The 17,179-nt window shown below is 43.1% G+C and overlaps 1 protein-coding gene across 7 annotated transcripts in view; it reads right to left on the bottom strand.

Moving 5' to 3' along the window:
• The window catches only part of UBE4B (ubiquitination factor E4B), a 126,991-nt gene that overhangs the window by 21,484 nt on the left and 88,328 nt on the right, over window positions 1-17,179 (bottom strand). For 6 of the 7 annotated variants that reach the window (XM_036255584.1, XM_036255587.1, XM_036255588.1 and 3 more), the window contains 7 exons: window positions 13,982-14,120; window positions 11,210-11,291; window positions 8,232-8,356; window positions 7,514-7,613; window positions 5,669-5,796; window positions 4,469-4,567; window positions 3,262-3,497 (listed from right to left, as the gene is read on the bottom strand). In XM_036255584.1, the coding sequence (XP_036111477.1) occupies window positions 3,262-3,497; window positions 4,469-4,567; window positions 5,669-5,796; window positions 7,514-7,613; window positions 8,232-8,356; window positions 11,210-11,291; window positions 13,982-14,120 (909 nt within the window). The remainder of the gene's footprint in view (window positions 1-3,261; window positions 3,498-4,468; window positions 4,568-5,668; window positions 5,797-7,513; window positions 7,614-8,231; window positions 8,357-11,209; window positions 11,292-13,981; window positions 14,121-17,179) is intronic. The other variant, XM_036255585.1, reaches the window with a different exon arrangement.

Raw genomic sequence — 17,179 nt, forward strand, 5'->3', positions numbered from 1 at the left:
AAAGGTGCTTGTGCCGTATCTGTTTCACACGCCCGAGTCAGACATGTTCAGGGGTCAGGCCCCACATCACAGGTCTCAGCATGGATTTGATGGACATGTGGGGAGTGTCTGGGATACCCCACTGCAGGCTCTCTGGCGCCAATCCCTTGGTAACTGTAGGAGGAAAAGCACAGCAGCCAGGAGCACCTGTGCTCAAGTCCAACTGCTGAGGTTGCTGCCCCTCGCTAGCTGTTGACCTTCAGCAAACTTCTTGACCTTTCTAAGCTCCAGTTTCCTCATTTGTAAAATGGAGATATTTATAGCGCCCATCTTGAGGACTGCGGTGGGGATTAAGTGAAAGGATCAGTAAAAGGTATTCAATAAATGGTGGCTATTCTTAGCACGGGTCTCATTTCTCCATGATTACAGAGGCGTCCAGGGCCAGAGGGCACACCGCTTGGTGGGAGACGGGAGGGAGAACACCCGCCCACCAGCAACAGGGACCTTCCCAGAGGGGTTCCACCAGGCCCAGCTCCGTCCCTCACACCTACACACCCCCTTGTCCTTTATGCAGAACCACAGTAACAGGTCCAGGGCACTGAGTACAAAATACATTTAACTTCTGTGGTTTTAATACTAACAATACATGTTTACGGTAGAAAAATTAAAAAGTTCAGACAGCTAAAAAAAAAAAATAGGAAAGAAAGAAACTACTCACAACTCTACCATTTAAAAGTAACCAACTCCCTATTAATATTTTGGTATATATTCTTTTATACTTTTTCTATCTCATATATATGTATCAAAATGTGGCCATAATTTACATACTGTTTTATTACTTGGCATTTTCTTGACTTTTTATTACCTATCCACTTAATGTAAATAACACTATTTTTCCTGGCTCATATAGATCTATATGGATAAACTATAATGTAATTAATTTATCCACAATTAGGCTATTTTTAATATTTTCACTACACTGAACTACATATAATACTGAATTATTATTATTATTATTTTTTAATCCTCACCTGAGGATATTTTTCTCTATCTTCAGATGGAGTAGGAGAGAGGGAGGGGGAGAGAAAGGGAGAGAGAGAAACATCGACCTGAGAGAGACACATTGATTAGTTGCCTCCCGCACGACCCAGACCAGGGCCGGGGACGAACCGCAACCAAGATACATGCCCTTAGCCAGATCGAACCCGCGACTCATTGGTCTGCAGGTCGACGCTCTACCACTGAGCCAAACCAGCCATGGCATGTTGATTATTATTTTAAACATTTACATACATTTATAATTGTTCCCATAGAATAGAGTACTAAATATTAAGTTCATCTGTATGAGGATGTGCTGGTTATTTAGCTGCTGTCTCTCTGCCCCAGATCCATCCTTTATACTTGACTTTGTGAGGCTGCAGCAAACAGTTCTCTTTGCAGCTCGCCACTTGTTAGGTTCGCCAACAGGGGGCGCTGCGGGAGACCAGCCAACTGAGGCTGAGGGACTTGGATCTCTGGCTGGCTTGCTCCCCCAGCAGTAGCAGTGGTTGGTTCTGGTTCCCAGCTGTGTTCCATACTCACAGGACTAGCAACCTTGCACCCCGCAGACACACCAACCCAGCTGGCCAGTGTCCTTCCTCAGAGGCCTAGGTCCCAGTACTGTCCCAGCCCTCATCTGAGCCTCTACACTCCAAGAACCCCAGTCTCTTCACTCGGTTCCCACAGCCCAGGGGACAGATGATGGCTGGCTGCTTCCTGCACTTACCATCTGTGTTACTCCAACGTTCCTTACTTGCCTTTTCTGCCTTCAGATACTTATTTGACCAGTTCCTTACCATATTCTATTTTTAAAAAACTGGTATGTTTCTGTTTTCCTGACTGGACCTTGCCTGACAAATAGGATACACACGTTTACGGCTTCTGCTGCGGACGGCCAAGCCGCCTCCCAGCAAGGCTTCCTCAGTGTGCATTCTCACAGTGTTTCACGGCACTAACTCTGCACACTAGCCACGGGGAGAGACATCAGGCATTTGAAGGTCAGCTTCTTTCTCTACAAGCATATTAACAGGAGGCAGTCTCATCTTAAAGATACATCTGCTAGGTGAAAGTGGTCCCTCATCATTCTTTCCAGAAATGCAGAATGATCTTCCATTCGACTGAGCCTGAGAGGTGCAAGGCCCTGTGGCCCTTCCCACCAGGGCTCGGAGACAAAAGGAGACCTGGGGAGCCAAGAAGGGCCTTCTACCCAGCAGTATTCTCTGCTGTTGCCAAAGTGAGGCTGTTAACAAAACTTCAAAGGGCTTCAGAAACACTTGGATGCCACAAAATAATTGTGACAACGGGGAAAGGACGCAGAGAGATTCCCAGAACCCTCAGAAGTGAAGAGAGATGCCTGTATCGGCCCAAATAAGCAGAAGCGGGTCTTGGTCAACAGGGAAGGGATGGCTGTCACCGAACACAGAGGAATCCTAACCGCTGTTGTTGCTGTGAACAGCCAGGGACTGTGCTCTGGAGACCGGTGATTCTTCCGAGCGCACGGCGAGCGTATTCTACCAAACGCCAGACACTGAGTGCCCAGAATGTGCAGGTTCAACAGAAGACAGGCGAGACATACTTCCTTTCCCGAGAAATGTATAAACTGGAGGAAAATTCTCCGTCAGTACAGTGCTGTGCCCTCAGGAGAGGACAGGTGAACAGGTCCCATAGGCAATGGGCTTTATGAAAACACTTTTGCAAATGAAAAATGAAAATGTGGAATACAATCCCACCGGGAGCGGAGGCCTTCCTTGCAGAGTGTCTGATGTGTTCTTAGCCGTGTTCACCACTGTCACCGAGCACCTAGACCATGGCCTGGCACTCAGCAAATGTGGAGAATTGATGAACGCGGGAGACTTCCAGAGATCCTGATTCCACTGGTTTGACAGGGGTCCCCAAGAATAAGCATTTTAAACAAGCTCCCTGTTTTACCCATTAGTTTCAAAATGTTGGGTTACAGGACAGTGTTACAAAATCAATGCTGTTAGTTCAAAGCTAAAATGAACCTGGTATTTTCAGATAAAAACACCAACTTGTGCTGCTGACTGCAACTGGATCTCAAGGACTAGGACGAGAACGATCGTGTAACAGTCCACAACCCAGGAGAGAACCAGCAGCACGTGCTCTGCTGGCCGAGGGCTACTAGGTCAGACGTTTCAGTGATGTCAGGATGCTGGGTAACAGGTTTAGCATAACTTTATCCACTGGCTTTTGATGGCCTTCCTACCTGTAATCCCAGGAACCTACCTGTATAAAACTTCATCAGGGAAGGGACCAATAATTTGGTGGAGAGAGGATGGTTCTCAATCATTTCAAAAAACTTCTGGGTTCGTGGCTGGACAGCAGGGTTGGTCATAAACATGACTTCTACCAGTTTGGCCACCAGGTATGGATTTCGGATGTAGTTCTGGTTGCACAACATCACAACGAGGAACATCACAATATCCTGAGTGCAGGGCTCATAGAGCACCTGAGGCGAGTATCTGAAGAGGGGTGAGGGAACAGGAAATAAAGCTCTGAGAATCTCGACCTGGGTGGATGCTGGTGTCCTGAAGAGGGGAAGGGGACGGACAGCTCTAGGGGCCAGGATGCTGGATTCCCTTGAACTTGCTGAGCTTAATGTGACCATTTACATTATAACTAGACAGACTTAAAACCCATCATGTCTATTGGCCATAACATTTTATACTAATTTATGTTTCCGAAAATAAACTAAAGCTACAATTAAAATCATCTTGTGGATTTCAAAAAAGATCTTCACCACCCAGAACACTTAAAAAAAATTGTTTTAATGGCCCGGCCCATGTGGCTCAGTGGATTGAGTGCTGTCCCATGGACTGAGAGGTCTGGGTTCAATTCCTGGTCAGGGCACATGCCTGGGTTTTGGGCTAGATCCCCAGTAGAGACCGTGCAGGAGGCAGCCAATCGATGTTTCTCTCTTACATCGATGTTTCTACCTCTCCCTTCCTCTTTCTAAAAAAAAAAACACAAAACATACTTAAAAAAATTTTTTTAATGGAGTTGTTTTAATTTTTAAACATCTAAAAATTAGATAAACTCAACCCTTTACTTTGTAATCTTTCTCCAATTCTACCATAGAGAAAATATTTGGGACAAAATAAAGATGTAGGTATTTCTGGCTTTTGAATGTTCACGCAGATATTTATAAACTGCTCCTACTTTTTCTCAGAAACACACCCTCAACCGTTAGAAACTGAACTCAGTTTTCGCAGGCCTCATCATCAGCACTGCCAGCCTCTCCTGGCTCCGAGGCAGTACTGGAATTGGCCTGGCGCTACAGTTTGGATTTATGTTTTCAATCTCCTGGCAGCAGTTAAAGCAGCTACACAAAATTTCAGGCATAAAATGGAGGTTTGCAATATAATCCATCTTATAATATATATAAAACATTTAAAACCACATTAGAGCTATGTAGTATGTTAAAGGAACTTACTGTACAATAAAAAATAAAAATTCAGCAACATCTTCTACATAAAACTCAGGCAATGCTGCAAACGCCTTGGGGACGTCTGAACTTAAAGGCAGTGTCACACTGTCAACGAGAAGAGAAGCACAAGGGACAGTGTGAGACGACAGTCACACCCGTACTTTAATAACACTTTCCACTCTGGCAGAGGGTTCGGGCCAACGTCGGGGATGCACTCGATACTAACGATAAAATGGTAATAATAAGTGAAATAAAAATGGCTGCCCGGAGGAGCTGTGCGGGTGCTGATTCTCCAAACTGGCAATTTCCAGGGCCCAGCGCTGAGGAGAGCCCAACCTCCTGTTAACTCCAGCTTCTAGCTTCTAATTTATAGATTTCATTTTCTATAATCAAAGATTGGTAAAAATCAAAATAAAGCCAATTTTTTTAAAGCACCATGTCAAAATTAAAATTGCAGGTGTTGACATTGCCTTATTACTGTAACTAATTACAGAGAAAATATTGATTAATATTACTAATTTCAGCCCTGGCCAGTGTGGCTCAGCAGATAAAGTGCTTGGCCCATGAATCGAAGAGTCATGGGTTTGATTCACGGTCAAGGGCACATACCTGGGTTGCCGGTTTGATCCCTGACCCTGGTCTGGGCACATGCAGGTGGCAAACAACTGATGTGCCTCTCTCACATCAATGTTCCCCCCACACACACACAGCCCTTCCACTCTCTCTAAAAGATCAATGGAGCCCTGGCCAGTGTGGCTCCATGGTTAGAGCATCAGCCCAGGCACTGAAGGGTTTCGAGTTCGATTACACATCAAGGACATGTACCTGGGTCTCTGGTTCAATCCCCTGCCCCTCTGGGGGCTGTGCGGGAGGCAACCAATCAATGTGTCTTTCTCACATTGACGTTTCTCTCTCTCTCCTCTTCTCCCCCTCCCTTCCACTCTCTCCAAAAATCAATGGAAAAAATATCCGTGGGTGAGAATTAACAAAAGAAAACAATTAAGATCAATGGAAAGAATATCCTTGGATGAGGATAACAACAACAAAATGACTGACTTCATAGTCGACATATGTGCAATCTGGAAACTGAGAAATGGATTCTTGGTAGGGAAGGGTTCTGGCTCTCAGCTGCGGACTGTGAAGAAACAGTAAAGACAGCAGAGCCCGGACGAGCAGACGCGAGGGAAGAGGAAAGAGCACACTCACTCGGGGTAGGCAGGGTCCAGGATGCGGAGCAGCAGCTGAATGAGAAGGCCATAAAAATTCAGACATCTTCTCAGGAAGCTCTCGTCAAGTAAACCAGCATCAGCACAGGCCTTGCATCGTACCAGTTTCTGTGGAAGTAGGCATGGCCCAGCCATGGTTAGTTGGTGGCTAGTTCCTGCGGCGCTGGGTGGGGAGTGGGCCAGGGGAGGGGCAGTCTGGGACTTCAAGAGCTTCACCGCTAACTAGCTTAGGATGTGGGTCATATTCTAAGAAAAACAAAAGGTATGTCATACAGACCACTGCACACGCTGAGTGCTCAAAGGCAGGTCACTGCTGCCAGATTTAAATAACGTGGTTGGGGAGGGGCTGGCAGGGGAGGCTCTCGGGTGTCAGGGATGGTTAGTGGGAAGAAGCCAGACAAATTCAAGGTAGAATTCCAGGTCACCACTTACGAGCTGCCCTTGGGTAAAATGCCTGTCCACCAAGGGCGCACCACCAACCTCAGAGGATCGCTGTGAGAATACACACACATGTGTGCGCACATACTGACACCGTTAACAGTTTACAGACATCTTGAAACATTATCTGTGGAGTGCTTAAGGGTTCTACAGAGCACAGATAAGAGCCCATGGTTTATCCTGCATCTCAAAGAGGTCTAATCTCGTAGTAAATAAAACAAAAATAAACTCTTAACTTATGACAGAAATCCAAGTCAGATAAAATTTCTACACATTATCCCACCAAACAACAGGAAGCATGACCAGCTAACATTCAGCTTTCTGATTTGAACATAAACGTAAGAAAAATGAATAAATTTGCTATCTGTGCTTTCCTTGTACAACTTTTTCTTAATAGTTAGGTTCTGTGTGATGGGTCATTTTCAATTGAAAATGAAGAAGGAGCCCTGGCCAGTTTGGCTCAGCAGTTAGAGCACTGGCTGGAGGACCAAAGGGTCACAGGTTCAATTCCAGGTCAAGGACACATACCGAGGGTGCAGGTTTGATCCCTGGCCCCAGTCAGGGACATGTGGGAGGCAATCAATTGATGTATCTCTCTCACACTGATGTTTCTCTCTCTATTTCTCCCTCCTATCCTCCCACTCTGTCTAAAAATCAATGGAAAAGTATCCTCGGGTGAAGATTAAAAATGAATGAGCCTTGGCCAGTTGACTCTGCAGTTAGAGCGTTGGCCCGCAGACTGAAGGGTTGTAGGTTCGATTAGCAGTCAAGGGCACGTGCCTGGGTTGCAGGTTTGATGTCCAGCCCTGGTTGGTTGGGGTCATGTGGGAGGCAACCAATCAATGTGTCCCTCTAACATCAGTGTTTCTCTCTCTTTCTGTCTTTCTCTTCCCTTCCCTCCCTCCCTTCCACTCTATCTAAAAATAAATGGAAAAATATTTTTGGGTGAGGATTAACAAAACAAAACAAACAACAAAAGAAGAATGAGGTGCAAAGAAATCTCTCCACTACCACAAATCTTTGTCAAACACCATGAAAATGCATGGACAGATAGGATGGAGTGTGTCTTGGTGTGCAGGGTTGAGTAGTGGATGGGAAGGATCTTGCTCAAGGAGGGGAAAGGGAGGTGATGTTAAACTGAGGATGACAGAATCGATTAAGAATGCCTGATGTCACTGGCAGAGTATATGCACAGTCTGCCCTGAGATTTCAATATTATACAGATACATGCAAAGCACCAAGTTTTTAGATGTACCGTTTTATCCTGGGGGGAAAGAATAATAAAGAGAAGGAAAGGACAGGAAAGTGCTTACTCAAGGCATGTATTCCAGTGGGAAATGTACTATTACGAGGCTGGTCAATACGTACTGCAATGAACTATACGGACCTTAAGCTGAGTTTTGCATCGCTTCAGCATTTCGCGGTGTCTAGTTGCCAGTGGGGAATCTTTCCATTGGCTTTCATTATTTTTCAAATCTTCTACGGTTCTGAAATAAAAAACTAATGGTCAAATTAAAGAAAACACACAGATCCATTACCTATCTTATTATTCATTTTGAACATTTCACTGATTCTCATATTTGCCCCCCAATTTTAGCATTTCTAAAATAAGAGAATATCTTACAACGATGGTAAATTATGGCTTAATCAGAGCAGCATTTTTCATTCTTTTTTTTTTTTTTTTTTTTTTTATCCTCACCCGAGGACATTTTTCCATTTTTTGTTCAGGTAGAGTGGGAGGGAGAGAGAGGAACAGAGAGAGAGAGAGAGAGAAACATCGATGTGAAGGTACACATCGAGTGGCTACCACCCGCACGACCAACCAGGGCCGGGGACAAACTGCAACCGAAGTACATGCCCTTAGCGGGAACCGAACCCGGGTCTCTCAGGACCGCAGGCCGACGCTCTAACCACTGAGCCAAACCGGCCAGGGCAGCATTTTTCATTCTTATTGATTCCTAAAATGATGTCTTAAAATTGATGACACTTTGGATGTGATAAAATATAGTTAGCTCTTTGGGAAGGAAATAGATGATTCCCGTTTTTCTGGAAGAGAGTGAAAGAAGTTGCAAGAAAATTCAAGGTTACTATGCCTACTCAATTACCCAAAACAACAGGCGACTTTACTGATGGCATGTCCTCCTTTTCTTTTACAATCGTCCCCTCTGCTTGGAAGGCCCTTCTCTGAGGTCACTGTTACTGCCTGTTCCTCTACTTCCTTCGGTGTCCCCTGTCCAAGTATCACCTGTCAGCGAGGTTGTCTTTCCTGATCACGTAATATGCTGCACATTTTAAAGACTGCCCTTAACACTATTTCAATCCCTTTCTATCAAGTCATTGTGAGGAAACCAGAGGGTGATACATTTTTTTAAAACTACCATTCCAAGACTCCCCTGCGGTCAGCATTTCTGCCCGTGACCTAGTCCACGAAGAGACGAACCTTCACAAAAGGCCACAGTGAATATTGTCAGGTGGCAGCCACAGGGTTCTGGAAGCACTTGGTGGAGGCTGTCCTGTCTGGCTGAACCCTGAAGCAGGGTCCTTCCAGGCCAGGTTCAAAGAACCATTTTTCCAGCCATTTCAAGGACTCAACAAACCAAAGGGTAACTTTCATGATCCTTTCTCTTTATCTCAGATAAGCTAGATTCCTTTGTGTGTAACAACATGAGTGGGATACACAGGATAACGCTCCCCCCACCAGGATGTCACGTCCTAATTCCCACAATCTGTGACTTTGTTACCTTACATGGCAACAGGGACTCTGAAGATGTGATTAAGGGTATGGACCTCGAGATGGGGAGATTAGCCTGGACTGTCTGGGTGGGCCCACTGTCACCAAGGGTCCTTCTGAGAGACAGAGGGGGTCAGAGCGAGAAGTGACAGCACAGGCCGTTAAGGGAGAGCTCAATATGCTCACGCTGCTCATTCTGAAGATGGACGAAGGGGCACGAGCCAAGGTATGAGGGTGGCCGCTAGAAGCTGGAAAAGGCATAACGTCGATTCTTCCCTTGAGCCCCCAAAAAGAATGCAGCCTTGATCTTAGGAACTCTGCCCCCCACAACTGCAAGATAATCACTGACATTGTTTTAAGTCATGAAAGTTGTGGTGATCAGCTGCAGCAGCAATAGAAAACGATCTACATGCTTCCGGCACCAGAAGAGGTTACACAGCCAACAGGCCTCAGACAAGGGCCTCTGGGACTAGTTCTTTGACTCAGCAGTGAAGATTCCGTTGGCACTGCAGGACAGAACCCTGGGAGCCCAACCCTCTCAGTGGAACACAGCTGCACGAATGACCACCAGCCATCGAAGACAGAGCGGCGACTTCTACTACACTGGAGAGCTTATAGAACAAAATGACAGGCTCCAGATATTAAAATCTCACCTCAAGGAAAAGTCAATGAACCAGGATTTTCTAAGGTGACCATAAAGTAGAATCTGGTCCAACAAAATACTAAATTATAGTATAAACTGAATGAATAACCTTACTGGGTCTCGTATCTGAAAAGGCAGAACAAAGAATGGTACTCCAAGAATTCAAAAGGGGGAGTCTGGGAGAATATGATGACCCCAAGTACCCAAGCCCCTTAATCCTCTGAGCCCCACTTGCTAGCAGAAGCAGCTCCTGCAATGCTCGTACCCGAGGCAGTCATGTTGCAGGCAAATGCCAATTCCCTTAGGTTCTAACCCATCATAGGTTGTTCCTTCCAAAATCAGAACCAGAGATCAAGTACTGTCCTTATGGGCCAATTACAAAGTCATATGCAGGAGTTCATATTGGAAGAAAAAGAAGGGTAAGATTTGCTAGTATATTACATGAGTTTCCCATGACTACTGTAACAAATTTCCACAGACTCAGCGGCCTGAAACACCAATTACAGTCACAGAGCTCTGGAGGTCAGTAGTCTGAACTGGTCAGCGTTCCTTCTTGCGGTTCTAGGGAAGAATGCTTCCTTGCCCTTTGCAGCTTCGAGGTCATCTATATTCCTTGGCTCATCCCACCTGCATCCCTCTTATAGAAACCCTTGTGATATTGGGACCAGCTAGAGACTCTAGGAAAATCTCCCATCTCAAGATCCTAAACTTAATCACATCTGCAAAGTCTCTTTTACCATGTAAGGTAACACATTCACAGGTTCTGCTAGGATGTGAACATCTCTGAGGCACCGTTATTCTACCTACTACACATGAAGTGACAGAAATGTGGGAGTATGTGTGAGAATGCATTCTATGATGCTTCATCAGCAAGACAGGAGTGTAGGGCTAAATTCATTGACATGATTATACCTACCAAAGATTCTGGATGCAGCATTATCCTGAGTAGCTGGGAGGGGTTCTAAATGTGCCCAGTACCTGAAACTTTGAACTGACAGTGACCTATGCTGAATGAAATTGAGTTGTCAGGAATTCCTTGATATAATTCAGAGGAAGAAATTCAAAAATTTAAGAAGCAGGGAATATACAGATTTACCTATTATGGCTAGCTCAGATAACTGACCTCCCCAAATACACACAGGTGAGGGGGCACCAACATCTCTGGAAAGCACATCGTCACTTCACTGTGAGCTGTGAGTGAAGGGGGCAGACGATGCCACTGCAATGTATTCTCCAAAGTCAGTGGGAGCAATGGCATATCAGGATGGCATCCATTCCAGGATGAACAGACAAATCCACAATCATAGTTTGAAACTTTTAAAAGCCTCTCTCAATAACTGATTATTATAAGCTGACAAAATCAGCAGATATAAGGAAAATTGAAACAAAAGAGGAACAAATTTGACTGAATTGACATCAGAAACACTGCAATAACCAACACAAAAGGCATATCCCTTTGACCTAAATGAAACATTTACAAATGGAAATGTGAGGCTATAAAGCAAATTTCAATAAGGTTCAAAGGACACAAATCAGAATATATCAGCTGATCACAATGGAATTTAGCTAGAAACCAATAACAAAAAATAAACGGACAAATCCCCCAAGAATCTGGAATTTAAGTAACTTTTTATATAACCCATAGATCAAACAAAAAATAATAAAAATTAGAAAAAAAAAATTGAACTGAATAAGAAAATCCGACATACCAAAAGGTGCTCAACATCACTAACCAGGAGGCAAATGCAAATCAAAACCACAGTGCGGTACCACCTCACACGTATTAGATGGCTATTATCAAAAAGACAAGAAATAAGTATTGGTGAGGATGTGGAGAAAAGAGAACCCCTGTACACTGCTGGTGGGAATGTAAATCGGTGTAACCACTACAGAAAACAGTATGAAATTAAAATTAGAACTGCCTTATGATCTAGAAAGTCCACTTCTGGGTATTTATCTGAAGAAAACAAAAACTCTAATTTGAAAAGATATATACATCTCTATGTTCACTGCAGCATTGTTTAGAATAGCCAAGACATAGAAACAACCTAAGTGTCCATTGACAAATGAACTGATAAAGAAATGTGGTGTATATATATGTGGAATACTATTCGGCCAAAAAAAAGAGAGTGAAATCCTGCCATTTGTAATAATATGAACGGACCTGGAGGACATTATGCATAGTGAAGTAAGTCAAAGACAAACACCATACGATCTCATTTATATGAGGAATCTTAAAAAACAAAAACTGAGCTCACAGATACAGAGAACAGATTGTGGTTGCCAGAGGTAGAGAGTGGGGTTGTGGGTGGGGTCGGGGGGGCTATATGAGTAAAATGGGTGAAAAGATACAAATTTCCAATTATGAAATAAATCAACCATTGGGATACAATGTACAACATGGTTACTATAGTTAATAATAATAATAACACTGTAGTGCACATTTGAAAGTTGCTAAGAGAGTAGATCTAAAAAGTTCTCATCACAAGAAAAAAAAGTTGTATCTATGAATGGTGATGATGTTAACTAGACTTATTGTGGTGATCATTTTGCAATATATAATCATAATGTTGAATACTTGAAACTAATTTAATGCTATGTGTCAATTATACATCAATTATATTTCAATTTTTAAAAAATCAACATACCAAGAATGATGGATGTAGCTAAAGCCATGCTGAGAGGGAAACCAAACAGCCTTAAGTGAATATACAAGGACTGCAAATTAATGATTTAAGTTTCAATCTTTTTTTTAATCCTCACCCGAGGACATTCTTGCATTTATCTTCAGATAGAGCGGGAGGGAGAGAGGGAGGAAGAGAGAGAGAGACACATCAAGTGGTTGCCACCCGCACGACCATAACCAGGGCCAGGGACAAAGTGCAACTGAGGTATGTGCCCTTAGCGGGAACCGAACCCAGGACTCTCTAGTCTGTGGGCCGACACTCTAATCGCTGAGCCAAATCGGCCAGGGCTTAAGTCTCAATCTTAATAGGAAATAGAAATATCAACAATAATCAAATTAAACTAAAAGAAAGTGGGAGGAAATTACAAAGATCCTACAGACATTAAAATGATAAAAAGAAGGTATTATGAACAACTTTATGCCTAAAAATTTACAAATCATGAGAAAGCTGACACAATATAAAATGGAAATCTAAATAGTCCTATATCTAGTAAGTGAATAAAGTACATGATTAAAAACCTTCCCAGAGGAAACTCTAAACCCAGACAGCTTCATCAATGACTGTTTCCAAACATTTAAGGAAACAAGTAACGTAATTCTTATTCAATAAACTCTTGCAAAGAATATGAAAAGAGGAAACACACCCTTCTCATCCTATGTGACAAGCATAATATTGATACCAAAATATGAGGACTAAAAAAAAAAAATGAGGACTTAAGAAATGAAAATTAGAGGTCAATCTTTCTTTTGAACACAGACTCAAAAATCCTAAATAGAATATTAACAGATTGAATATCCAATGAGATATAAAAGCAACAATATAAAAACTGAGTGTATTCTACGAATGAAAGGTTGGTTTGGTATCAGAAAACCAACTGATAAACTAGAAATAAAAGGGAATTTCCTTAAGCTGATAACAGAATATACAAAAAAGCTTTCCCCTATTAATTGGAATAAAAGAGAAATTTCAAGGTTATTTCTACACAAGACTGTAGTAGATATTGTAGCTAGGAAACTAAGGCATGAAAAAAAGTGTAAGAAAGAAAGAAAACTGTCATCATATACAGACTATATGATTATGTGTAGAAAGAAAATCTTAAGGAATTTAAAGAGTAACTACTAGAAATAAGTGATTTTAGCAAGGTAGATATAGAATTATAGATATAGATTGGATACTCTCTGTCATAGCCAGACTACCGTGTCCTGGATCAAACGATGGAAATGGCCATTCCATTATACTTCAAGATGACCTGTTCAAAAAAAGGTTTGCTTTCAGGTCCTGTGACTTCTTTTTGTCTGGAGATGCTGGTATATGGGGAGAAATGCTTAGAGGAAGTAAAACAACGGTGCTACTGAATTGAATACTGAGGCTGCTTTTTGACCATCTTGGACTCCTTATGCCACAGGCAACATGCAAAAGTGAATTACGTGTTGGCAGAGGTAAATTATGTTGTTTATCAAGAGAAACCAGTGTTCCTGTTTCACAGCCCAAAGGAGGGTCTTGTCTAAAATCCAAGAGACCCTTCAAAGTGTCTCCTGGTAATCCCATACACAGTGGAAAAAGTTAATGGAAACCTGTAGTAACCTCATACTGAGGATTGAGAACTCCAAGGAACTGAAGTTTGGATCACGTCACCATGTAAAGAACTCGGGCCAACGAGAACATGGATGTGGAGGCACACGGTACACTGAAACTTATGTACCCCCACAAAATCAGGTGGGCAGAGTGGAACTGCTTGCTTGTGAGAACACGTGGCGACTCAGGCCATCTCCGGACACAGCATCACGCACGTACCTATTGAGCTCCCGGATGGCCCGGAGCCTGCGGATATAGCGACGGCAACTCGGCAGAATGGAGAGGTGGTGGGCGTGCAGGGTAAGGAAGAAGCATTCCGTAGGGAATTTCGGCTCAGAAAATGGAGGCTGATCTCCATCTAGGAAAAATAACATAACCCCCTAATAAAATTGGTTACAGGGCTAAATTAGAGAAAAAGCACAACTAATAAAGCAAAATTACACTTGAATTTTCAAGAAGTTTAGAATTCTTTTTATTTTTTATCCTCACCCAAGGACATTTTTCCATTTTTTGTTCAGATAGAGTGAGAGGGAGAGAGAGAGAGAGAGAGAGAGAGAAACATCGATGTGAAAGGGACACATCGCGTGGCTGCCACCAGCATGACCAACCAGGGCCGGGGACAAACTGCAACCGAGGTACGTGCCCTTAGCGAGAACCGAACCCAGGTCTCTCTGGACCGCGGGCCAATGCTCTAACCGCTGAGCGAAACCAGCCAGGGCACTTCTTCTTTTTTTAATCTTCACCCGAAGATACTTTTCCATTTATCTTCAGATAGAGTAGTGGGGGGGGGGGGGGACATCGACTTAAAAATCGACTTAAGAAAGACACATTGATTGGCTGCCTCCCGCACAACCCTGACTAGGGCCAGACCCAACTGCAACTGAGGTGTGTGCCCTTGCCAGAATTGAACCCAAGACTCTTTAGTCTGAGGGTGATGCTCTAATCACTAAGCCAAACTAGCCAGGGCTGCCTTCTATTTCTTCACAAGCTTACATTCTGCTTTATCATGTTGTTTTTGGACAATTTATAGTTATATGATAACTTGAATTTCTTTCAATTTGTATCTAATTCTTCCTTTGAGTACACACATATTTCTCTACAAGCGTATTTTATTTCCTATGACACATACTGCTTACAGAAAAATCCGTTCTCTTGGTTTAAACTGTCGTAGGAACTAGGTATCTGATGAACAGTCAAGGCAGTGTTTGATTAATGCCGTTAATGTATATAGTGTTGGAATAGTTTACGCCTTACATATTTATAACAGTTCTATATTTTGAATGGTATGATTTTTTTTTTTATCCTCACCTGAGGACACTTTTGCATTTATCTTCAGATAGAGCGGGAGGGAGAGAGAGACACACATTGAGTGGTTGCCACCCACACGATTCCAGCGGGGGCCGGGGACAAAGTGCAACTGAGGTACGTGCCCTTCGCGAGAACTGAACCTGGGACTCTCTGGCTGATGCTCCAACCACTGTGCCAAACTGGCCAGGGCTTGAATGGTATGATTTTATCAGTTATACGACATGTATTTTCTTCCATTCTTTTATTTTACATATTCATTTTGTCTCCCTCTACACAGGCATGTTTATATATTAAGATGTATATATGTGTGTATATATATCGTATATATCACACACATACACTGTCTGTGATAATGCATTTCATCTCAAAAATGACTAAGTTTCTCTCACAGCGGGGTCAAATCCTCTGTTTGGGGTTTTCATGTTTTCTGCATTTGATTTTTAGAAAAATGTTTAACCTTTGATTCTTCTGAGTTCATGTCCGTGAGATATTCCAACGCTACACATTAACGGCTCTAATCAAACGGCCTTGACTGTTCATCAGATACCAGTTCTGAGGAGTCCAACGCTTTTCTGGAATGTGGATGTCTGATCCCGGAGCTGCCACCGCCAGGTAGCACGTCTCTCTATCCGACCCCATAAATAACGCCCTAGCGTCTTGATGTCCGTTATTAAATAACATGTTTCACAAGACGGAGAAAAAAGCCCTGGCCAGTTTGGCTCAGCGGTTAGAGTGTCGGCCTGCGGACCAGAGAGTCCCGGGTTCTATTCCCGCTAAGGGCATGTACCACGGTTGCAGTTTGTTCCCGGCCCTGGATGGGGTCGTGTGGGTGGCATTCACTCGAATGTCTCTCTCACATCGATGTTTCTCTCTCCCTCTTCCCCTCTCTCCCTTCCACCCTTATCTGAAGATAAATACAAAAATGTCCTCGGGTGAGGATTAAAAAAAAAAAAAAAAAGATAGAGAAAAAGATCAATAGCCATCATATTTTCAAGATATTCATATTTTCATACCATCTGTTCATCAAGGTCTATGAAATATTTCATAAGCACTTTAATTGGCATATATAAAATCAATATAGTAACTATGTTGCTGCTATCAGTTTTATACATACATACATACATACATACATACATATATATATAAACTCAGAACAGTATATTTCCTCCCATTTGCTATACATATCTATTTGATTTTGGCTAATTCAAATAAGAACTTTTTTTTTATCTTCACCTGAGAACATTTTTCCATTTTTTGTTCAGATAGAGTGGGAGGGAGAGAGGGAGAAACATTGACGTGAAAGGGACACATCGAGTGGCTGTCACCCGCACAACGCAACCAGGGCGGGGGACAAACTGCAACTGAGGTACGTGCCCTCAGCAGGAACCGAACCTGGGGCTCTCTGGACTGTAGGCCAATGCTCTAACAGCTGAGCCAAACTGGCTAGGGCAGAACTTTTTTTTACTTACTGATTTTTATTACATGTTATATCTCTAACTCATAATTTCATTTTCTGGAAAGGTAATAATTTGTGAGGAATCACTAGCATCCAAATAAAATCCTTTTTCTAACTTCTTAACTGAGGCAGCTGTGAACCACCCACCCACAGAAGCTGTATGTGGCCACTTAAGTGGATGCCCAGAATTGAGATCCTTTGAGATTGTACCTGAACAAGAAAACAAAAGGGAAAAGCGGAAAGTCAATTTCAGCCCACTTAGGCTTCACTCTCGAACCAGGTATCATGAATATTGAGATTTTGCAACATAAAACATTTCTCTTGCATTTCTAGTTTTCTGTCTTGCTGATCGCCTGTCTCCCAGATACATTGTATCATTACAAGCTTCCATAACTTTCCTTTCCTGCTGTCTCCTCTAGCTTTACTCCTTTGCCTTCTCTCCCTCTGCCTGCACTGAGCCAGGACAACTATCGAGGTCCAGCAACGTAGGCTCTGCTCTTCCCCCTCCTTTCCACAGGCCTCCCTCTGGAAGGGGCTTTCTTTAGAGAAGTTCTTCCTTAGCTCTAGCCTTTCTTTGGGCAGCCCCCATGGCCTTCTCCTCCACAGCCCCACAACTCACCCTACCCCAAGAGTCCAGATCCTAATTCTGGAGT

Source organism: Molossus molossus, unplaced genomic scaffold (genome assembly GCF_014108415.1).
Source record: "Molossus molossus isolate mMolMol1 unplaced genomic scaffold, mMolMol1.p scaffold_m16_p_12, whole genome shotgun sequence".
Taxonomy (NCBI): Eukaryota; Metazoa; Chordata; class Mammalia; order Chiroptera; family Molossidae; genus Molossus; species Molossus molossus.